General features: G+C 40.9%; 1 protein-coding gene across 1 annotated transcript; it reads left to right on the top strand.

Moving 5' to 3' along the window:
* Window positions 1-1,438: 1,438 nt before the first annotated feature.
* Window positions 1,439-24,104, top strand: coq8b (coenzyme Q8B). The gene is made up of 16 exons (XM_034114596.1): window positions 1,439-1,524; window positions 2,629-2,807; window positions 3,410-3,566; window positions 6,051-6,256; window positions 6,880-6,946; window positions 8,468-8,542; window positions 9,990-10,103; window positions 10,193-10,278; window positions 10,859-10,999; window positions 11,091-11,172; window positions 13,785-13,878; window positions 17,539-17,680; window positions 21,843-21,950; window positions 22,040-22,105; window positions 22,343-22,429; window positions 23,346-24,104. Coding segments are annotated over exons 1-16 (1,917 nt in total). The 5' UTR covers window positions 1,439-1,523; the 3' UTR covers window positions 23,658-24,104.
* The last annotated feature ends 199 nt before the right edge of the window (window positions 24,105-24,303 follow it).

Consider the following 24,303-nt stretch of genomic DNA (forward strand, 5'->3'; position numbering starts at 1 on the left):
TGGGAACATTTCAATATTTAAACAATTATGACCTGTTCAAATTCTATATGTGCAGTCTAGTGCCTCGCAATTGCTGAGCAGTCCAGTTTTGCCCCCTGGTGGGTTAATCCATTTGTGACTGCAATTGAAATCTTGAATGTCCTTTTGTGGAAGTCTTCTCTCTGTTTGCCTCAGCACATCCTGAAATATTGTGTCAAATTAGGTCAAACCATTTTTTGAATCATGCTATATTTAGTCTTTTGCACATGGCAGTGGCTCAGTCAGTATAGGGGCTTGGACTGGGAGCTGTAGGGTCGATGGTTCAAGGCCCCCGACCAGACCTAAAATATGGATTGTGGACTGATACTTGGAGAGGTCCCAGTTCACCTCCTGCCCTGCTGTGGTGCCCTTGAGCAAGGCACCGGACACCCCTCACTCCCATTGCTCCCCGGGCGCTGTACAATAGCTGCCCACTGCTCCTAGTACTAGACTCCTGGTACTAGGATGGGTTACAAGCAGAGAACACATTTCACTGTGTGTGCTGTGTGCTCTGCATGTGTGACCATTAAAGAGGGTTTCATCCCTCCCAATTCTATCAATTCTATCAATTCTATCTATGGGACTACTTTGTTTTTTAAACATTCAATCCTATTTTTGGAGGAAAAAAAACAGTAGTCCCATGTGCCTAAAGACAACATACAATATGATAGATAGCGAGAAAGGAGTTCAGTCAAGGTTATGGTATCTATTAACTCATAACAAGATACATATTTAAAGATACTTACTCAGTGTTAAAAGAAAATGTATATGGAAGACATTTAATCATCACGATGTAAAAAAATGGAGAAAGTTAAGTTAGAACTGGAGAAAGCCAAATCATACGTATTTTAATACAACGGCATGTGCATGCGTAACATTGATTTGACACTGTAACCCCCTTACACCCCCCACCCCTCATGTCATTGTCCTGTTATATTGTAATGTGCGTGACTGAGCATTGTCCTTGTCCTATGTCTTTGAAACATGTTATAGTGGTGTATAAACAGAATGTACAAATATGTGTGTTTATATGGTTTTTATTAAGTAACCTTCAAAATGTTATGTTTTTCATAGGTATTGGTACCACATATCTGGTTTGTGTGTATGTTATTGTTCAAATTACTTATTTTATATATTGTCCTTTTGTCAATAATAAAAAAAACAATCTGTACAGTATGGTAGCAGTGCCTCCTTGAGCACGTGGAGTCATCGGTGACACCCTTTACTCATTAGAAGATGTTCCATTTAAATCCCGCCTTATGTTCGCTCTGATTGGCCCGATATTGCTGATGTAGATGTCAATCATGAATACTCTGGTCTCCTATTGGTCAAATGATTATGCCCCTCCTTTCTTTACATCTGAGCTCCGCCTTCTTACTGAAACTAGCACTGTGGTTGGTTAACGGTCATGTCAGTCAAATTTGAACTTCCGGGTGGATAGTCGTTGCAAAACAGAGCAGTTGTGCAGTCACCGAGCTGAACCTGGATAAAGTACCTGCAGGAAAAGTGAGTTGTTTAAATTGTCAACAGGAGAATGTTTGATTAAATAAAGTGTTTTAATGTGGAATAATAAACCCTGTGTTGCGAATTGTTTGGACTTTGTAATGCTTCATTCATCTGACGTAACACAATATTGTTGACACTATGTAACAGCAGCTAGCTAACACGCTAATTAAACGTAGCCAATAGCATGTTACTACTGTCTTTAATTCTGCAAATGCGTTGTTAAATTGTATTTATAAGACTGCAGGTCACTGTTGCAACGTTACTTAAGTGCGACACGTGTTGGTGAGGCATGTCTTCATACACCCAAGGTTAAACAAATCTGGCAAGGTGAAGACAATTACAAATGTCGGACCTAAATATCTACATCGGTCTGTCATGTTTTGAAATGCATACATGGACAAATGTGCTTGTTCTAGTTAAATATTGCACATTTGCTGCGTTTCTTTTGCAACTTGGGGGGGCGTGTCTGGTACTTTGTGTGCTGTATTCTCAACGAAGATCCAAGATGTATTGTCATATGCACAGAAGCTACAGTTTAGCTATGGCAATGCACATCTTAAGTCCCAGGCTCCTCCAACAATGCAGCGTAAATATATATATATATATATAAGATATACAACACATAGTAACAGTAGAAATAAAATAGTGCATGATTATGTTGCAAGGGATGCAGGAGAAGTGAAAGATAGACATGTCAAATAAAAAACCAAAAAGCTAAATAATGCAGAGAACGTTGCAAGCGATCAAGTAGATGCAGAAGTCTATATACAGGTAAATAGAATAAGATAAACAAGACCAGAAAGTAAAATGGAATACTGTACAGTGGTATAAATACTGCTTATTGTAGAAATAAAAACCCTGCTATAATAATAATAATAATAATAATAATAATACATTTCATTTATATAGCACACTTTAAAAACAATGTAATCTCAAGGTGCTTCACACTGCTATGAGCTGAAAATAATAAAACATACAATAAAATGTTATCTAAGGTGCATATTGAATAACATATGGATATAGAGCATGCACTTTAATGTCTGTCTAACCATCTTAGCGTACATAACTTGACTCCCTCCTCTCTCTCCACCTCTCTGTCTGTAGTGATGCTATCCGAAGTGCTGCAGGTGCTGCGTGGGGCCGGTAAAGTGGGGTCTGCGCTGGTCGCCACTCAGGGGGAACAGCTGCGGTTGATGGCCTGCACCTCCTCCATGGGAGCGGGGGTCAAGGCTGCTCAGGATGTGGTGGAAGGACTGGTGGGCACCTTTATGGGCGGCAGTGCGGTAAGGATTCCTGCAAAGACCCTGAATGCATCACTTTGGGTTCTGGGAACTTGTGATGGGAATTACAAAAATGACCTGTTTTTTAAATGTTTAAAAATCTCACAGAAAAATAACCAGTTTTAGTCTGATCCTTATGTACATTATTCAAGATGCAAGGCTTTTATTGTCATTTGAACAGAGCTACAGTGTAGATATGTCAATGAAAATCTTAGATCACAGGCTCCTCCAACAGTGCAACACAATAAAACAGACAGAATAGTTAAAATAGTGCAAGGAGAGTCTATATACAAGTAATTGTATGGAGGCGTGTGGCGCAGTGGATAGAGCCTTGGTGTTGGGATCAGGGGGTCACAGGTTCAAACCCCACTGCAGTCAGCATGTCGTTGTGTCCCTGAGACACTTCACCCCAAATTGCTCCGGTGGGGATTGTCCACAGTATTGAGTATGTAAGTCGCTTTGGATAAAAGCGTCTAACAAGTAATATGTAATGTAATTGGAATATGATATATTAGATAAATAATTAGTAAGTTGCAAACAGATGAATGTTTACTTTATAGTAATTATTTTGCTAACTGACTTTAATAACTCTACTTTTTCTGTAGCCAAAGCCAATAACTGAGGACGTGTTTCCGGACGCTGAGGGTTGGGAGACTGTGGATCCCGATGAAACAGCCAAATGGTCCATGGGGTCCGAGTTTCCCCCTGACGCTGCGGAGCAAAGCCAATCAGAAGCTGGAGCTGCAGCAGAGATGCCAACAGGTACTAACAATAACAATAATAACAATAATAATAATAATTGTGGCGGCTATATTCCCATTGAATACAGCCGCTCTGAGGCTAAACTTCGCTCATTGATGTGACGCATATACATAATAAGTCTGTACTGAACTCGACGTTTTAAGGATATTTAATATTGTAAATCAAAACAATTAACAAACAGAATCATACGGTCAACTAAATATATCAGAGCTAAGCTCACCCCCATTGTCATGCTACCAAACCTCCACATACACCAGGTGCCCTAAATACCATTAACCACACCCATGTGACAATTACCGGAAACAACCCATTACAAGTGTGTGTGGTTTTAACAAATAATGAAGATAATATAACTATAAACACAGGCTACCACAGCATTTTGGCTCCTACAATAATAATAGATTACATTTGTATAGTGCATACAAACATTTGTATATCTATCTATCTATTACATTACATGTCATTTGTTAGACGCTTTTATCCAAAGCGACTTGTATACATTCAGTACTGTGGACAATCCCCACAGGAGCAATTTGGGGTGAAGTGTCTTGCCCAGGGACACAATGACATGCTGACTGCAGTGGGACTCGAACTTGCTACCCCTGATTCGAAGTCCAGCACACTATCTACTGAGCCACAGCCTCCCATCTATCTATCTATCTATCTATCTATCTATCTATCTATCTGTCTATCTATCTATCTATCTATCTGTCTGTCTATCTATCTGTCTGTCTATCTATCTATCTATCTATCTATCTATCTATCTGTCTGTCTATCTATCTGTCTGTCTATCTATCTATCTATCTATCTATCTGTCTATCTGTCTATCTGTCTATCTGTCTATCTGTCTATCTGTCTATCTGTCTACCATCTATCCATCTATCCATCTATCCATCTATCCATCCATCTATCCGTCTAATCGAGAAAAAACTGAAAATGTGTGTTTGATTGTAAAAGTTGTGTATGACAGCATGTTACCTTGCAGGAGGTGAATTACATAAAAAAAATGCTGCACAAACGAGAGTATTTTGTTCCAGTGTTGCATTTATTAAAAGGATTGTTACAACGTTGTTGGGAAGTATGCATCAATGAATGCAGAACAAAATAGGTTGACCACTTTATTCGAAAACATGCCATCAGAGCTTTTTGAGGCCTTGGAAAAGAAGACAATCTAAAAGTATTCCTAATTTTTGTTTATGGATAATCAAGTGCTTGAAAACAGTTCAGTTGTATAGCTTCTTAAGATGGTATACAAAAAGTCTCACCTTTTTGTTATGTAGCCAAAGACAGACCAGACACACATGCAAATATAACTAAATGTTAAAAGAGGTACGATATAGTCCTTTCCAGTGGCGTTTTTATATGTATAAAAGTGGTGGGGCACAAAAAACTTAGATGTCTATATATAAGCTTCTGCAGTGACGTGCAGTGACGTGCAGTGAGGTTCATGGCTGGTGAGGCACTGGCACTGACTCTTCAGGTTTACAAATATTATATTTTGACCTAAACCAAAATATAATATTATTTTCAAAAGCTTTTTTTGTCTGATGCTTCGATTAATTTTAAACAGACAGTTCAAAAAATGAATATTGAATTGTTCTCTCTCAGTAAGATCCCATTTTCAATCAAATTGCGGTCTTACCTTGACTTGAAGATGAAGTCCATTTGTCTATCCTTCTGGACAAAAATGTCTATTACTTTTTTGTAAAAGTCCTCCTTATGTTCTTGTATTTTCAAAAGTCTATCATAAATCTAATCGATAGATTTATGATTCAAAAATTATAAAAGTAGGGTAGACATGTGGATGTTATCCGGCTGAACAAAACGTGCATTTATCTAAAAGGTACGTTTCCCACAGATCTTATTTCGAGCTATTTTCTAAAATCCTATGGAGAAATCTCATTGCTTTTTTGTCGAGGGAAGCCATGCGCAGCTTACTTCCGGGTTTTAGGACGCGTCACTGCAGCTCTCTCGTCTCTTCTTCACACACCACACTTTTTGCGGCACACTTACTTACAGCCAATCAGCTCTGAATGATGTGAGATGACGTATGGTGGGGATGGCAGCTCAGTGCCCCGATGGTCATACTTTTTTTGCCACACACATTAAATAGGAAAATACTCAGAGCATGCGCAGTGTAGTTTTTACAGTCACCATTCACTTAGACAGTGAGAGGGAGGGGCATGATCAGGTTTTGCCCCACATGGCTCTAAACAGCTCAATAGGCACACTGTGACTGTAGACACTAATTAGAAGAACACAGACTAAAACAGCAATGTACAGATGAATCAGATGATTAAACATGATCTTAAAATATTTTTTATTTATTTTTTGCATTTTTTGTAATCATTATTTGTAATACTTTCTGCTGACACTAGGTGGGGCTGTGCCCCACCTGCCCCTAATGACCAGTCGCCACTGGTCCTTTCATGTTCTTGTCATGTTTTTAACCCAAGCATTGCCCTCTTTCTGTTTCTACTTTAGGAGTTCCCCCTTCTCCAGGAGGAGTCCCTGGAGGGGCAGGCTGGCCGGGGCAGAGCACTCGCTTCCTCCACACGAAGCCCAGCCTCCACCGGTACTTCTACCAGACCCGGTCTTTACACGACACGGTGGTGGCCCGACTCAGCCCAGAGGACATCAAGAAAGCCAGGGAGGCAAAGCAGGCGCTGGTCAAACCCGTCAGACAGAAGGTCGGTTCAAGGACTGTCTGCAACTTTGATTAATAAAAAAAACAAAACAATATGAGTTATTGCAGATTATGTAGTGAATGCACTACAGGGGTCGCTGTATACCTAAAACCGCCAACGGGTCAAATGTACCCGCTATTAGAATACATTGATTCTCAAGGTACGATGTTCTTTTATTTATCATCTATCCATCTATCCATCTATCCATCTATCCATCTAGCTCTCTATCTCTCTATCTATCTCTCTATCTATCTGTAGACCTACAGTATAGACACATTTTTAACAAGGCCAGATAATGGGGGATTTCTCTCTTGTTTGGTGATGTATTTGTCTTTTTTACATACAGTGGTTAATGTATAGTCGCTATCTAGTCATACATCTACCTGCTGGAAATGAGCCAATGACAGCTTCTATATTTTGAGTGTACTCAAGTTATGTAATGTGTGTGTTATATATAGTATGTTGGCCTTGGTGGTGTACTTGAAGGTTACTGTCTGAAGAGTTTTGCCCTTTGTTACCTATAACTTCAAGTCAAGAATGAATCAGCAATACACAAGAGCAGTTTTAGAAGTTATTTCTAATACATTTATTCATTTTTTTGTATTATCTGTTGTGTGTTTCCTCAGCTGAGTGACCGTGCCAGAGAGAGGAAGGTTCCTGCCACAAGAATCAGCAGGCTGGCTAATTTTGGGGGTAAGAACAATACACATTATATGTTTCTATTGTTGTGAATATTGTACTTCAAAAGACATATCGTTCATAAGCCGTAAGCTGTTATGTTCCAAAGACAAATACCTTCTCTCTGCTGGAAATACGGAGCACAGAGAGCAGTAATTACACTCTTAATTACACTTCTTGACATATCTTCAGACTGCCCACGTTAGTCATATGCGGACAAATCGACACAACAATGTTTTATCATGATTCCACTAGGGCTGTACCCGAATATCCGAATATTCGTTCGTTGGAGTACTATTCGGGTTTCAATTTCGTTATTCGAATATTCGTTTGTTTGTTTTTTCGTTTTTTTCCCGTTTTCTTTTCAAATTGAATTTTTTGAAATCTCCAATATCAACGTAAGAGCTTGTGCCTCTTCGGGGGGGTGCTAACACTTAACCATAAACGTTATCGTTTACTTTCTCCGTCTTTATATGTAGATATTACTTGTATCCGTTAATCTCTGTCACGTTGTTTCCATAGCAACAACAACTTCCTGTCAACTGCGCTAACTCTCCTTCAAAATAAAAGCATGTCCATAAATAGGAAGCCAAGCCAAATTACACTTAAGACATATACAACTGCAACGAAAGTAACAAACACAATGCGATATCCTTTTCAAAGAACACAAATTGGGTTACATTAACAAATAACTATAAAACAACAATACTGTAGAATAACACAATGAATGCCGTGAATACACCGAAATACACGTGCTGAAGCGGTTCGCTGCTGATTACTATGCCCCCCCCGCCCCCCCCGCGCGGGCCGAATATTCGAATATTCGCTGCTGATTACTACCGAATATCCGGAGCCCGAAAAATTGTATTCGGGACAGCCCTAGATTCCACCAACGCTGACATTACAATCATTTCATAAGGTAACGTGAAGTCACAGCTCTGTGGGGTTTTCACAGCTGCTGGTAAAAGTATTGTTCAATGTTTCTCTGTAAGAAGCACAAGTTAAGTTTTGTTAAAGGGTCAGTGTCATAATGAATGTTTGGCTACAGGTAATTCAACAGTTTGTCCCTAAATGTAACATTCAAATAGTTTTTTGATGAATCCAGACTTGAATTTATATTTTAAAATGTTCTGTACATGTGTGGACTGTTTCTTTTTTCAAGTAGATACAATGATACCTTTTTTTGTTTGCACTAAATAATGTGTTTTGTGGAATGAGTAATGTATTTATACGTCGTGAAATACATTTGCAAATCATTCATTTATCATAATACTGATTTGACCCCATATTTCCTATGATGTTATTTAAAAAAATATCGTATTCACAACTCCTAGTCTCTCTCTCTAACACAGAACAGAGAATGCTTTTGCTTTAAACAGTAACAGCGATAAGGTTTTTGTTTTGAACTGCTTTTCATAAAAATACTTTTGGTATCACGCATAGAATATGTGCAGCAGCTGTTTCAAATCAGTGCATCCCTCAAGCATTAAGTGGGATTTATCCCAAATCACTTGTGTCTCTGTCTCCCCGCTGCAGGACTGGCAGTAGGACTCGGGATAGGCGCCATTGCTGAAGTGGCAAAACAGTCATTTGGAGGAAAACAAAAAGGAGGTAAAGATACTCTCCTTTACTGTCCTCTCCTGCCATCCTGTCAAAGAGCTTTTTCTCCAGATCCCTCAGACAGCTGCTCGGCCCGGAGAAGTTTCTCATTAGTCAGCACCTGTCAGCCACTAGACAGGCATTAAATCAAAGCTGTTAACAAGAGCTCAACACAAGCTTAATACATGTGTTTAATGATGTACCACTGACCTTGTTTTTTAGCTGCTTCTGTTAACAATTGCTTAGTAACAGGGTTCCCGCGGGGTCTTAAAAAGTCTTACATTTGATAATCAGAATTTAAGGCTTTAAAAAGTCTTAAATATGATAAAAAAAATTAGAAAGGTCTTAAATATGATTTTATGAAAGGCACTTCTGTGTTGCGATCGCGTCTAAATGTGTTTTGGGGGAAATGTCCGGGCTGCAAAGTAACCAGTACGGTAATAGCCTTTCAGTTCCCCCTAACAATTTGTATTGAAATAAATCAACATGGAACCTGTAATCACTAACTTAGCAAACCCCCCTGGCCCCTTATCGGAGAACACCCAGCTAGTAACCTAGCAACCAAGCAACCAAGCTTCAGCTAGCGAGAGCACGCTCATGAACCGTTGCGCCGGTGTTATGAATGCCCGCCGAGATATGCATGTACCTCGCGGGAGTGCGCACAGCGTAAAGCAAAAACTCCCAGACATTTCAATGATTTGTACGGTTTGGAAACGGTATCATTTCCTTTTTGGAGGGCATGCATAACACGGCACAACACCGGAGCCTCGCTGCGGGGAAACTTTTGCGCTGTTCCGAGTTTGTTCTAATCTGTCAAAGTGACAGACTGCTTTCAAATTTTTCCGTCATTGTTAAAAATAGACGGAAAATATTCGGTTAACGCGACCACTGCCTCTGGGCTACGTTTGGGTCTACGTCAACCCTAAAAGCGGAGGTGCTTTGGACGCTAAATACTGTAGCTAAACACCAATCCTACAACAGCAACGATGAAAGATTGTAGCCAAGGCAGCAGAGCTCAGAAGATAGCTCTTGTCACACACACACACACACACACACACACACACACACACACACACACACACACACACTACACACACATATACACACATATACACATACACACTTTCACGGTTAGGCAGTTCTTTTTTAACACGCTGTTAGGCTGTCATGTTCAGTCATCGTTCTTATGTGGATTGGAATACATTTACTTTGAAAGTAATTATGGGACGTATTTCTTCTTCTTTCATAGCAATTTTCCTTCATTCTTTCTTGCCGTGAAATAGGTCTTAAATTCCATTCAAAGTGGTCTTAAATTTGAGTTGGTGAAACCTGCAGGAACCCTGAGTAAGAGCTGAGGCTTAATTACTTACATGCAACAGTTTTAAGACACTTGCTAAGAGAGATTGTACTTCTAAAGAGCTCACTGTAAATAATGCTGTGTGTGCTTTCTGTTTTCTAGGCGCCCTGCTGGACTCTCCTCTTTTGTCCGAGGCCAACGCTGAGAGAATAGTGAACACACTGTGTAAAGTCCGTGGAGCTGCACTGAAGATCGGACAGATGTTCAGCATTCAAGGTAAACGGCATCACTGTCAAATGTTGTTCATCACAGTCACAGAAAGACGTTTTTTTTTTTCTGACGGTTTCTCCTAATTCTTTCTTCAGACAACTCCTTCATCAACCCCCAGCTGCAGAAGATCTTTGAGAGGGTCCGGCAGAGCGCAGACTTCATGCCTGTCTGGCAGATGAATGTAAGCATTAACTGACCCTCATGTCCCTGGGTGTTTCTCAATGTCGAGGAAAGGCTTGCTTGGTAGCACATGTACCTCCGAGTGAGTTCCTTAAGAAGCGAGGCAAGAATACCTCCTAGCCTCGGAACAGGCTAGCAAGTGTGCAGGTGTGCGTCATATGAGAGGCCCCGCCTTACATTATAGGGATGTGTAGTATTCTGAGTGCTGGTTACTGTGCAGGGAGAGTTCTAATCTATGCTTCACCCATAGGAGACCATGGCTAATAACCTTAAAATCATTTAACTTAATGTAAACGGGGTTCTTAATCCGACCAAGCGAAGTAAGATTTTGAGTAAAATGAAAGAAAAAAAAGCGCAGATTGTACTACTACAAGAAACGCACCTTAATCCTACTGAACTCACCTGTCTCTCTCTCACCTGTCTCTCTCTCACCTGTCTGTCTCTCACCTGTCTCTCTCTCTCTCTCTCTCTCTCACCTGTCTCTACCACCTGCCTGTCTCTCTCTCTCTCACCTGTCTCTCTCTCACCTGTCTCTCTCTCAACATGAACAATTAAAATAACTTTTTTGTCTGATTGTGTAGAAAGTCCTGGAGGAAGAACTGGGTCCCGGCTGGAGAGACAAGCTGTCGTCCTTCGAAGACAAACCGTTTGCAGCAGCCTCCATCGGCCAGGTGCATCATGGGGTGTTAAAAGATGGAAGAGAAATCGCCATGAAGATCCAGGTAAACAAACACACTCTATTTATGTCTCCTTCACCACCTTTAGCAAACCCTCTCTGCATTGATGTTGTTTTCTGTTCTTACTTCCTCGCAGTACCCTGGAGTGGCAGAGAGTATCCACAGCGACATCAACAACCTGATGTCGGTGCTGAAAATGAGCGTCCTCCTGCCTGGAGGTAACAAACACTTCAATATTTGTGTTTTAGTGTTTGGTGATAACTTTCCCGATTTTCATTGTCCTCTCACAGATTCCTCCTGCGGTCGCAATTCTCCTTTTTTATGACAAAACTATTCTTACTACCAGCTATTATTTTCCTTATCGATCAAACTGCAGAGTCATTTCTTTTTCCTTTTTGGTTATAACCAGCTTTTGGCTTTGTACAATGTGTGTGTTCTCTCCCGGGTTCACACCTTGTCCTCCTCACTAAGTGAAAGACAGCGAGAGAAGAGACAGGAATACTCCAACAAATGTCAGAGGTCCTCAAGAGAAGACTTTTTGTTCTTCTTTAAAAGATTTAAAGGAAAGGGGCGTGCATTTAGTAAAATCTGCATAGTCACAACTTTAGCTGTCTAGCGTGGGTTTCACATCCTTGAGAATCGCCATCAAGAGGGCAGAAGAATACACAGATGCACAATAGGCGCATAAAATGTATGAATGAATGAAAACTGTTTATAAGTTAATGCAAGAGATTCACCCAAGTGTATGCACTACTAGGGTTGGGCTGTATATCGAATATACTCGATGTATCGTAGCTTGATTTGATAATCATAACAGAGATATGATAAAAATGTCCCCCAGTGCTTCAGCTGTCTAAGTAATATAACTTCTCCCTTCAGTTTGTTCAACACAGCAACATGATTATTGCCTTATCGGTTTTTTGCTGCTAGCTCTTTATGAAACATAACTTGACTTTAGCTGAAGCACATTTTGCCAGGCTGTCCGTTTGAGGGGTAATTCAATTAGGAAAGGTTTGTGTTTTTATCTGGAACAATTAGCTAATGTTCAAGTCTGACTACAGCATTTTCACTATTACAGTTTAGAGCACAGGTGTCAAACTCAAGGCCCGGGGGCCAAATCAGGCCCTTAGTGGATTTAATTTCGGCCCGCAGGATAATTTTTAATTACTATTAGATCTGGCCCGCCGGTATATTGCACGCACACCTTCACTCCATCCTGAGAGTTTTCTCCGCTCAGAGCCTGACCCCAAACATTGATGACCTTGCACCCAAGATGAGATGCCAAGTATCTGGCTTGAACTAGCATCACAGAGCAGCACACTGAGTTTACATGGATGTTTCCTTCTGCACTTTTTCTCTCACGACAACAGGACATGTTTGGTTTGTTCTTTGAGGGAAATTGTTTTTTTGAAGCTGGTGTTGGCCTGTGGAGAAATGTAATCATAAGAAGTGACTCTGGAAAAGCTGCAGATAGAGCCATAAGAAATGAATGCAACTGATTATTTAATGTTTAATGTTGTTTTTATAGGCAATAATTTAAGCTTTGTTAGTTCCAGGTTTAATATGTGCAATAAGTTCATTTCAATAAGTTTTGCAATAAACATTGAACCAGTCCGGCCCTCGACTAGTACCGTGTATTTGAGTTTGACACCCCTGGTTTAGACCATGGGGGGGTGCTATAGATGCATGTCAACACTAGGTTGTTACTGATGTCCAATCCTGCTTACTTCAGTCAAAACACATTCAACTATTTCTCACCACTGCTCTGTTTTTGTATGAAGCTAATGTTATGCACGCACCCTCACCAAAGGGTTAACAGTAGAAAACATTAGAAATGTTTCCATGCTTTGCTGTTTTGCAGAAACCTCTCTCTCTCACCTGTCTCTCTCTCTCACCTATCTGTCTCTCACCTGTCTCTCTCTCACCTGTCTGTCTCTTACCTGTCTCTCTCTCACCTGTCTGTCTCTCACCTGTCTGTCTCTTACCTGTCTCTCTCTCACCTGTCTGTCTCTCACCTGTCTGTCTCTCACCTGTCTGTCTCTCACCTGTCTCTCTCTCACCTGTCTCTCTCTCACCTGTCTCTCTCTGTCCCTCGCCTGTCTGTCTCTCACCTGTCTGTCTCTCACCTGTCTCTCTCTCACCTGTCTGTCTCTCACCTGTCTCTCTCACCTGTCTCTCTCTCTCCCTCTCTCACCTGTCTCTCTCTCACCTGTCTCTCTCTCTCTCTCTCTCTCTCTCTCTCTCACCTGTCTCTCTCTCTCACACCTGTCTATCTATCACCTGTCTCTCTCTCACCTGTCTGTCCCTCACCTGTCTGTCTCTCACCTGTCTCTCTCTCACCTGTCCGTCTCTCACCTGTCTCTCTCTCTCTCACCTGTCTCTCTCTCTCTCACCTCTCTCTCTCTCTCACCTGTCTCTCTCTCTCACCTGTCTGTCTCTCACCTGTCTCTCTCTCTCTCACCTGTCTCTCTCTCTCTCTCTCTCTCTCTCTCTCTCACCTGTCTCTCTCTCTCACCTGTCTCTCTCTCACCTGTCTGTCTCTCACCTGTCTCTCTCTCTCTCACCTGTCTGTCTCTCTATCACCTGTCTGTCTCTCTCTCACCTGTCTCTCTCTCTCTCACCTGTCTCTCTATCACCTGTCTGTCTCTCTCACCTGTCTGTCTCTCTATCACCTGTCTGTCTCTCTCTCACCTGTCTCTCTCTCTCACCTGTCTCTCTATCACCTGTCTGTCTGTGCATTTTGCAGAAACCTCTTTGTTGTGTTTTAAAGATGACGGATGTTTTATTTAGTTTTCCCCGCTGAGTTTTGCACTCTTTATTTTTTCCACAGGTCTGTTTGCAGACAACAGCTTAGAGGTTCTTCAGAGGGAGCTGGCATGGGAGTGCGACTACAAGAGGGAAGCAGAGTGTCTCAAGAAGTTCAGGTGGGTTTACGAGGAGCATTGAACCGTACAACCTCCCACACTGAACACAACATTAAGACCGCACGTAATAGGAAACACACCAAGATGGCTGTAAAGATAGCTTGATGGTAACTGTAAAATAAGAGGTTCACTCCTGATACAATTCTGCATATACTGTGTAATGCACTGTGTTTAAAATTGCATATGGTATGTGTGTTAAATCAACCATGTTCATTTTAAAACTGTCAGTCCTGCACAACCCTCCGAATTTTGCACACTGCACACAAAGCTACCTCTCATATCACCACAGCTTTCCACTTGTCATGCCAATACTGTACATCATTTTATTTTCATCTATACTCCATGTAAATATTGCTCCATGTTAACCTAGTTGGCTATAAATCTGATTCTGATTAAGTATGCTATTACCAGCAGAGTAAGGTTAAATGAAACGTCTTCTCAGCGTCACGACTGTATCAATCAAGAAGTTAATGGTCTGAGCTGCCGTTAAATTAAAGTTGTTTTTCATGAATGTAAATCAACTTTACATCGTGCACTCAATGGGATTCTTCACACTATTATTTGCGGCGATTAAAATGAATAACGGTTTACATAAAGACATCTGCAGTGTGAGGGAAGCAATTGGAAACAGGTTTCAAAGAGAAACTAAAGTAAAAATAATATATAGAAAATATTATATCAAATATAAACAGTATACAAATTCTGGATCATTAAAACGTTCTAAAAAAAAGTCAAAAATACTGTAGTTAGTAACAGGAATATATGTTTACACTACAGGAGCATAGACATACTTGCTCCTGTAGTTTATTCTTACTCGAACAACATTATTATATTATTATTATTCATTGTTACTATCTTAATGTGCATCTGTTCTTACTGTTTTAACACATTGTCTGTGTATTCTGCCAATGCACAAACTAAGGCTGCTCGATTATGGCAAAAAAATCATAATCACGATTATTTTGGTCAATATGGATATCACGATTATCAAATACGATTATTCATTGACTTTGAAAACATCCATTAAAAAAATTATAATAATTTGAACAGTATCTTTTTAACAGTTGATTGAATGATTCCGAGATGGCATCGCGTAACACTTGTCCTCCATAGTGTTAACCAGTTGTCCATAGTGTTAACCAGTTGTCCACAGTGTTAACCAGTTGTCCACAGTGTTAACCAGTTGTCCACAGTGTTAACCAGTTGTCCACAGTGTTAACCAGTTGTCCACAGTGTTAACCAGTTGTCCACAGTGTTAACCAGTTGTCCACAGTGTTAACCAGTTGTCCACAGTGTTAACCAGTTGTCCACAGTGTTAACCAGTTGTCCATAGTGTTAACCAGTTGTTGTCCATAGTGTTAACCAGTTGTCCATAGTGTTAACCAGTTGTTGTCCATAGTGTTAACCAGTTGTCCACAGTGTTAACCAGTTGTCCATAGTGTTAACCAGTTGTCCACAGTGTTAACCAGTTGTCCATAGTGTTAACCAGTTGTCCACAGTGTTAACCAGTTGTTGTCCATAGTGTTAACCAGTTGTCCATAGTGTTAATCAGTTGTCCATTAAAATTGCATATGGTCTGCATGTTAAACCAGTTGTCCACAGTGTTAACCAGTTGTCCACAGTGTTAACCACTTGTCCAGTGTTAACCAGTTGTTCACAGTGTTAACCAGTTGTCCACAGTGTTAACCAGTTGTCCACAGTGTTAACCAGTTGTCCATAGTGTTAACCAGTTGTCCATACTAGTTGTCCACAGTGTTAACCAGTTGTCCATAGTGTTAACCAGTTGTCCACAGTGTTAACCAGTTGTCCACAGTGTTAACCAGTTGTCCATAGTGTTAACCAGTTGTCCATACTAGTTGTCCATAGTGTTAACCAGTTGTCCATAGTGTTAACCAGTTGTCCATAGTGTTAACCAGTTGTCCACAGTGTTAACCAGTTGTCCACAGTGTTAACCAGTTGTCCATAGTGTTAACCAGTTGTCCATACTAGTTGTCCACAGTGTTAACCAGTTGTCCATAGTGTTAACCAGTTGTCCATAGTGTTAACCAGTTGTCCAGTTGTCCGTAGTGTTAACCAGTTGTCCAGTTGTCCGTAGTGTTAACCAGTTGTCCGTAGTGTTAACCAGTTGTCCGTAGTGTTAACCAGTTGTCCACAGTGTTAACCAGTTGTCCACAGTGTTAACCAGTTGTCCACAGTGTTAACCAGTTGTCCACAGTGTTAACCCGTTGTCCACAGTGTTAACCAGTTGTCCACAGTGTTAACCAGTTGTCCATAGTGTTAACCAGAACCAGTTGTCCATAGTGTTAACCAGTTGTCCACAGTGTTAACCAGTTGTCCACAGTGTTAACCAGTTGTCCATAGTGTTAACCCGTTGTCCACAGTGTTAACCCGTTGTCCACAGTGTTAACCCGTTGTCCACAGTGTTAACCCGTTGTCCATAGTGTTAACCAGTTGTCCACAGTGTTAACCAGTTGTCCATAGTGTTAACCAGTTGTCCACAGTGTTAACCAGTTGTTAACCAGTTGTCCACAGTGTTAACCAGTTGTCCACAGTGACCAGTTGTCCATAGTGTTAACCAGTTGTCCATAGTGTTAACCAGTTGTCCACAGTGTTAACCAGTTGTTAACCAGTTGTCCACAGTGTTAACCAGTTGTCCACAGTGACCAGTTGTCCATAGTGTTAACCAGTTGTCCATAGTGTTAACCAGTTGTCCACAGTGTTAACCAGTTGTCCACAGTGTTAACCAGTTGTCCACAGTGTTAACCAGTTGTCCACAGTGTTAACCAGTTGTCCACAGTGTTAACCAGTTGTCCACAGTGTTAACCAGTTGTCCATAGTGTTAACCAGTTGTCCATAGTGTTAACCAGTTGTCCACAGTGTTAACCAGTTGTCCACAGTGTTAACCAGTTGTCCACAGTGTTAACCAGTTGTCCACAGTGTTAACCAGTTGTCCATAGTGTTAACCAGTTGTCCACAGTGTTAACCAGTTGTCCATAGTGTTAACCAGTGTTAACCAGTTGTCCACAGTGTTAACCAGTTGTCCACAGTGTTAACCAGTTGTCCACAGTGTTAACCAGTTGTCCATACTAGTTGTCCATAGTGTTAACCAGTTGTCCATAGTGTTAACCAGTTGTCCATAGTGTTAACCAGTTGTCCATAGTGTTAACCAGTTGTCCATACTAGTTGTCCATAGTGTTAACCAGTTGTCCACAGTGTTAACCAGTTGTCCATAGTGTTAACCAGTTGTCCATACTAGTTGTCCATAGTGTTAACCAGTTGTCCATAGTGTTAACCAGTTGTCCATAGTGTTAACCAGTTGTCCATAGTGTTAACCAGTTGCTTAAACCCCTGGTTGCTAACCGTGCTAACTGGGCACATGTCTTTAGCTATGTAGAATGTGATGGCATCTGTTATATCTTTGTGTCTTTGAGAGCTGGCTTTAAGAGAGGGGTGAAAGTGCACGTGCGTGCAGGATGTATAACGGAAGACAAATTGAGAGCATCATTGCAAAAGGGAATGCAGCAAAATAATAGTTTTATTTCGATGACGTAGTCATTGCAAGCCAAAATCGAGGATTAATTGCACAGCCCTAGCACAAACTGCTCGTCATGAATGATTTGTCCCTAATGTTAGTTTTCCGGCCCCTCTGTCCCCTCACAGGTCGATGCTGGAGGGGAACGATCTGTTCCAGGTCCCCGAGCTGGTGGAGGAGCTGTCGGGCCGCAGGGTGCTCGCCATGCAGCTGGTCCAGGGAGTCCCTCTGGACCGCTGCGTGGACCTGGACCAGGACACCAGGAACCAGGTAGGAATACAACAACAAAAACGGCATGTCCAGTACAAATATTATTTACAAAGTTAAAATTAAACAAAAAGTATAACCTTGTTTATAAGACAAATGAGTTTCATAACGGATGACAAAACATCAAGCCATTTTTACTTCCTCTTTAAGGGTAACCTTTGATGCAAAATCCACTTTTTCATGTCTCTTCCTCTGTGTAAAGAGATTCTGAAAGTTTCAGGAACAAAGATTCTCTCTCTTTTTGTCCTGAGCTGAAAATGAGCTGATCAGATTTTGGCCACTTTATGATGTCATAACGATGTTTAGGCTTGTGTAACCATTAGCCAATCAGCAACCAAGGTAACCCCCCCCCCCCCCCCACACCTTATCACCTGAATCTCCTCCTAGAGCACCATTGTGTTCTTTTTAACCAAATATCTCTCAGAGGGGCGTGGGGAGGGGCTCCTTATTTTCATCTAAAGTAACAGACAGAGAATCAGCACTTTTGAAACAGGGCTGAAACAGAGGGGATTATGGGTAATGCTGCAATGATCTGTTTGGTGTTTCAGCCAATCAGAGACAGGTTCTGGATATATCTGAGACCTATAATGTATTGATGTAAAACAGTATAATAGGGGACCTTTAACGTAAGTGAGCAGACCTGAAGTTTACAGTAGCAGCCATTTGCTTTTTGGTTAACACAAACAGTATTTGACCCCTTTTGTTGACACAGGCTAGTGTAATACAGGTATACAAAAAAAATACCCGTAAAAACATGAAGTTATTGAGAGCTCTTATTCAACTCAGAGTTTGTCACACAGACTGAAAAAATTAAAGAAAAACTAGCGATTCTTGGCATGTAGTCGCACTTTGAATTTTTATTTTATTTATTCTACTACTTCAACAATTAGACAGTTTATACATCCGAAAAACAAACACAATGAGTAGAAGCGGGAGGACAGAAAGCAACGTTTATACAGAGGAAGCCTCCCGTTAGTCATCCAGTTGCAGGATCATTTAATTAGGTCTCTGGGCATTTGAGTTAAGATTTTTTTTGTTGAAATGACTACAGCAGAATGTTGTTAACGCAGCATAATCAAATATCGTTATTAGGGATGCAGGATTTAGGGAAAAATAACTAAATTGGATCTGACTGATATTGGAGGAACTGATCATTCTCACTATCATTTCAAGATATATTAAAAAGATCATACTGTGTATTTGAGTTGAGGATCTGTATGATATATATATATATGTTTTTTTTTTTGTCTTTAATATACAATTACTACGCTTGGACATCTCTGCAGCTTCACAACACTTTAACACAAATTGCTCTTCCTGCCATTTTAATATTGCACTTTAAAAACATTTAGTTAATATTATCCATATTGCATTAAAGTGGAGTAATTGAAGTTAATAATTGGAGCCCCTGTGCAGCCCTAGTTGTTATTGTATTAGGTGGTCTTCACTAATATATCACATCAGAAACCCAGGAAAGCTCAACTAACTTTAAAGGGGACCTATCATGCAAAATGCACGTTTTGATGTCTTTCATACATAAATATGTGTCCCCGGTGTGTCGGGGAACTCACGCAGCGTCAGAAAATAAAACCCTCTCTCTTTTCCTCCGTACCCAAATCTCTAAAAACGGGGCTACAACGGAGCTGATCCAGATTTGCGTCCGATATGACGTAATATCTGAAATGTGGACCCACGGCACTATCAGAAACGTTGCTATCAGAAACAATGCCCGACTGTTTTGGACGTAATATGGTCGGTGCATGTTTACATTAGCATCGCTAACACTCAGAGCTAACCTGTACTGGAGAGCATGTGTGTGAAGAAGCAGGAAATAAAAAGGAACTCACCTTGTGGTATAACCGGCAAGAGAGAAAGCCTTTGAGCTCCATACTGTTTCAGAGACAATCCTTGATAATCCATGATATGGCGTTTCATCACGGCAGTATTTAGTTTAGACAGTAGCTGCCGGGTCCCGCATGAGCTAAGCCCCCTACTTTTTTATTTGTTATCAATCAAAAAGCTTTATACCCCAAATCAGCACTTTTGAAACAGGAAGTGAAACAGAGGGATATGAGGCATGGCTAGAATGGGTGATCCGTTTGGTATTTTGAGCAAAACACTTCATAGACATGTTTTTTATATATTTTTATATATCTGAGACCGATGCTATTGCCTAAAAATAGCATGATAGGTGACCTTTAAGTAATAAAAGCTGAATTCCTTTAAACCGACATAACATTTTAGGTCCCTACGTGTATTTATTTGTACGTTCGAAGCTTCTATTGAGGCTTTTGAATGACTTAGATGGCCATTACCATAATGGAAACTGAAATGCAAGGGGGAAATATTGTTATTGTGGTTGTAAAAATGTGATTTATGGTGCTGTCAGATTGCTGCTCCACCGCCTCGGTAATAAAGGTGTAGACTTCCCTTTGTGTGCAGCGAGCGAGCGAGAGACAGCTTTTTACTGCAGTGGAAATGTTGTTTGGAGTAGAAAATATGATGAGATTAAAACATGTTGTGAGTTCTATACCCAATGACTTTTACAGTGTTTTGGATTTATCTGACATGTTTGGATCACACCTGTCTAAAACAATCCTACACACCAAGCACAGGAATCTTAGACCACACAGTCAAAATACTTATATTATTATTGTACCATAATCTGTAACTGTGCAGACATACCGTGTGTAACCAGATTTAATAGCAATGCAAAAACAGGTAGAAGCTGTGCAGTTATCACATTTGAATGTCAACCTTATGAATTAAGCTTGATACTATTCCATAAAACCCTTAAAATAACCTTAAATCCGGGGAACAGATTAGAGCTAAAACCATATGAAAGATGGTTTATCTGTTTCTCCACCGTGGGCTTTTGTTGAATTTAAATCTAATTCATAACTGACCCTCCCCTTGTTGGTGAAAGTAAGAAAAGTATTCATCAGGAAATGTGTGAAAGTTACTTTTTTTGCCATATTATAAAACATTTAGCTAACTTACTTAGATATTCTCTAACTTTTAACGTTGGCTTTATGTGTTTTCATAGAACAATTATTACAGGCTGATCATAATTATCTGTTCATTGTCCCCCTTTTTCCTATTATTGAAAAATCTGATTGAGTGAGATATTTTATGGATATTTTGTATTATAATCAATGCATAACATATAGTATAGAACAACTTATTAACATGATGAGTTTTCATGTGGCGCTTTTCCACTGCAGGACCTAGCACGGCTTAGTACGGTATGGTTAGGCCTTGGTAGGCCAGGCTCACTTTAAGCTGCGTTTCCATTACAGTTTAGTACCTGGGGTAGTAACTATAGTAACGCAGTGTAGGCGGGGCGATCGGCTGTTCGGCGGGCGGAGCGACGCTGCGTAAAAAAATGCCGTGACGTCATCTTCAATGCGAACCACAAAACCAAAACATCAGCCGTTAGCTGTTAGCACTCAGAGCTCACAGCTCCTCATATCTGTTCAGAAACTAGACAAAAGTTAAACAAGTACAAACCACAGACTGCCTGTGTCATGGCGAATACAGTCGCTGCTTTATTTATGTCTGTAGGCCGTTGTTGTGAGTGTGGACGGAGCATATACAACGTTAGCTTAGCCTGGTCGATCCGATCTCCATTCAGAAAACACACATTTAAAAGGTTTTTCCCCTGCCGTCTGTCTGCAGACTTGTCAAAGCATTAATTCATGGTTTTTACTAACCGGTATCAGTATGTTGTTACTTCGGCATCATTTTGAAACGTGTATTACAATTAAATCACGGTCAAATATGTTCATCTTGTTGTAGTTGTAGCCCCCTTGCCAGCGATTCTCTCTGACCATTGAGCAGTCGAGAGTGTTTACGTCACTAGTTTAGCATATTCAGCCCGGGTGTTGGCCCGGAAAGAACCTCGATTTTGGAGGGCCAGAAAAAAGGTGAAAAAGTAGCCCTGAGCCAGAACTACCCCTAGTGGAAAAGCAAAAGAAATACGTGCTCCAGTGGAAAAGCGCCATTAGTTTCATGAACTTTTGATACAATTCTTTAAAATTTATGTAATTTCTAAGAATCATAGACGATAAATCGGCCTATTTTTTGACAAATGTCTTCTCCCTATAGCATGAGTATGATACTGATAATACCCACATGTAACACTCTCCTCTCCTCCTGTCTCCAGATCTGTTACAACATCCTGCAGCTGTGTCTCAGGGAGGTGTTTGAGTTCAGGTTCATGCAGACCGATCCAAACTGGGCCAACTTCTTCTACAACGCTGACACCAACAAGGTAATACACTGGGAAAATAATAAAAAATGTGATGCCAGATTTATAAATCCTCATGCAGCAGATGAATAACCCTCTCATCTGTCCTGCAGGTTGTTCTGTTGGACTTTGGTGCGTGCAGAGACTACCCAGAATCCTTTGTAGACGACTACATAGAGGTATGATGAATGTTAAATTATAAGACACCCACACAACATGATTTATGCAACAGGATTTCTGTGAATAATGAAGCACTAAACTAAACTTGCAGAAAAACAATCATATAGTTTTGCACACATTCCAACTTGCAGCTACTTAAGATCAACAAACCGGTGCATTAATAAGGAGCTCTTTAAATAAACATGGTTATCACGTCTATAATATCATTCTGTGTGTGTGTGTGTGTGTGTTTTAAGGTGGTGCACGCAGCGTCAGTGGGCGATCGAGCCACTGTTCTCTCAAAATCGATTGAACTGAAATTCCTGACAGGCTTCGAGGCCAAGGTAAAGTATTTCAGTCTCTGCTGCTGTGCTCATTTATTTTTGATATGGGTTATGCTCCTCTTGTCATCTCCTTTTATCTATGTCTCTTCCAACCTCACTTGACTTGGTTTTTCCTGTCATGCCTGATCATCTTTCTTTCTGTATTGTTGCTAAAGGTTGTGATTTCAAACCTGTCTTTATTTGGTAAATGTCATGAATTATATTTTGAGTGAGTGCTGGGTTGCAGTCGAATAGTCAAAAGATCTGCTCCTATCGTCTATCCCTATCGTCTATCCCTATCGTCTATCCCTATCGTCGTCTATCCCTATCGTCGTCTATCCCTATCGTCGTCTATCCCTATGGTCTATCCCTATGGTCTATCCCTATGGTCTATCCCTATGGTCTATCCCTATGGTCTATCCCTATGGTCTATCCCTATGGTCTATCCCTATGGTCTATCGTCTATCCCTATCGCCTATCCCTATCGCCTATTCCTTGACCTCTGTGTGAAACGTCACGGGGTTAAGGGATAGTGGATAGGAGAATTCAAAAGAGACTGCGGTGCTTTGAGAATCCGACTGCACTTTCACTATCCGACGTGTTTATGATGCGCCAGCGGACGTCTGCTGCACCGAATTAGGGAGGCGTGTGGCGCAGTGGATAGAGCCTTGGTGTGGGGATCAGATGGTTACAGGTTCAAACCCCACTGCAGTCAGCATGTCGTTGTGTCCCTGGGCAAGACACTTCACCCCAAATTGCTCCTGTGGGGATTGCCCACAGTATTGAGTATGTAAGTCGCTTTGGATAAAAGCGTCTAACAAGTAACATGTAATCATGTGTACTGATATTGGAAGAGTACATTCAGTATTTTCCCAACAGGAACACAAAAACGGTTCACAAAAGAATAATTGTATTCTCTTTGTATGCTCTCCTCCAGGCCTTCGAGGAGGCCCACGTGGAGGCGGTGATGATCCTCGGGGAAGCCTTTGCGTCCGTGGAGCCGTTTGACTTTGGGAACCAGAGCACCACGCAGCGCATCCAGAACCTGGTCCCCGTCATGCTGCGCCACCGCCTCACCCCCCCGCCAGAGGAGTCCTACTCCCTCCACCGCAAGATGGCCGGCTCCTTCCTCATCTGCTCCAAGCTGAAGGCACAGATATCCTGCAAAGACATGTTCATGGACATTTACAACGCCCACAACCAGAGGAGGCTCTCGCAGCAGCAGGAAGCCGCTCAGGCCAGTGTTTAGACTGCAGAAAGACTTTGTCAGAGAGAGGATGCTAGGAAAGGAAATACTAAAATGAAATAATATGAAACGGAAAATTAGCATTGTGTCCTCTTGAATTCTGCAGAATGTCGGACTGAGAGATTTTTTCCGCCTCCAGTTCAAAATCTCTTTTTCTCCCATACGCAATAATCTTCTCTACCTTTTATCTTTGAAGACACTGCATCAGACTAACTTCAGCCTTTGTTGATGTTTAACATGCTCTGATAAAGGGCTTTAAATGTGCTTCTCAACTTTTTTTTAAGTGCCACTTGTCACCGACATCAATATGAGAGCATGAGAACATGTTAAAGACTCAACTCTCGCTAAATATATGTCACATGTGTGGAAAATGATGGTGGAAGTTGTGCCATAACCAATATATGCTTGAACACAAATGGTTATATAACTAATTAAATATGTTTATTAATTGAAGAATTCCTTTTGAGGTGATTGTGCGAGTGTTTGATCATATTGGCCCAAAAGTTACATCTGTCTTGTCAAAGCAGACACACTAAATAACACTACTGTAAATGTTACGTGTGTGTGCAACTTCTCAAATCAATGTAACTGACTTTCACTCCATGGTTTACAAAATCTCCCTCTTTGTGTCTTAAGCTTTTAGCTCAGT

The sequence above is a fragment of the Trematomus bernacchii genome, unplaced genomic scaffold (assembly GCF_902827165.1).
Source record: "Trematomus bernacchii unplaced genomic scaffold, fTreBer1.1, whole genome shotgun sequence".
Lineage (NCBI taxonomy): Eukaryota > Metazoa > Chordata > Actinopteri > Perciformes > Nototheniidae > Trematomus > Trematomus bernacchii.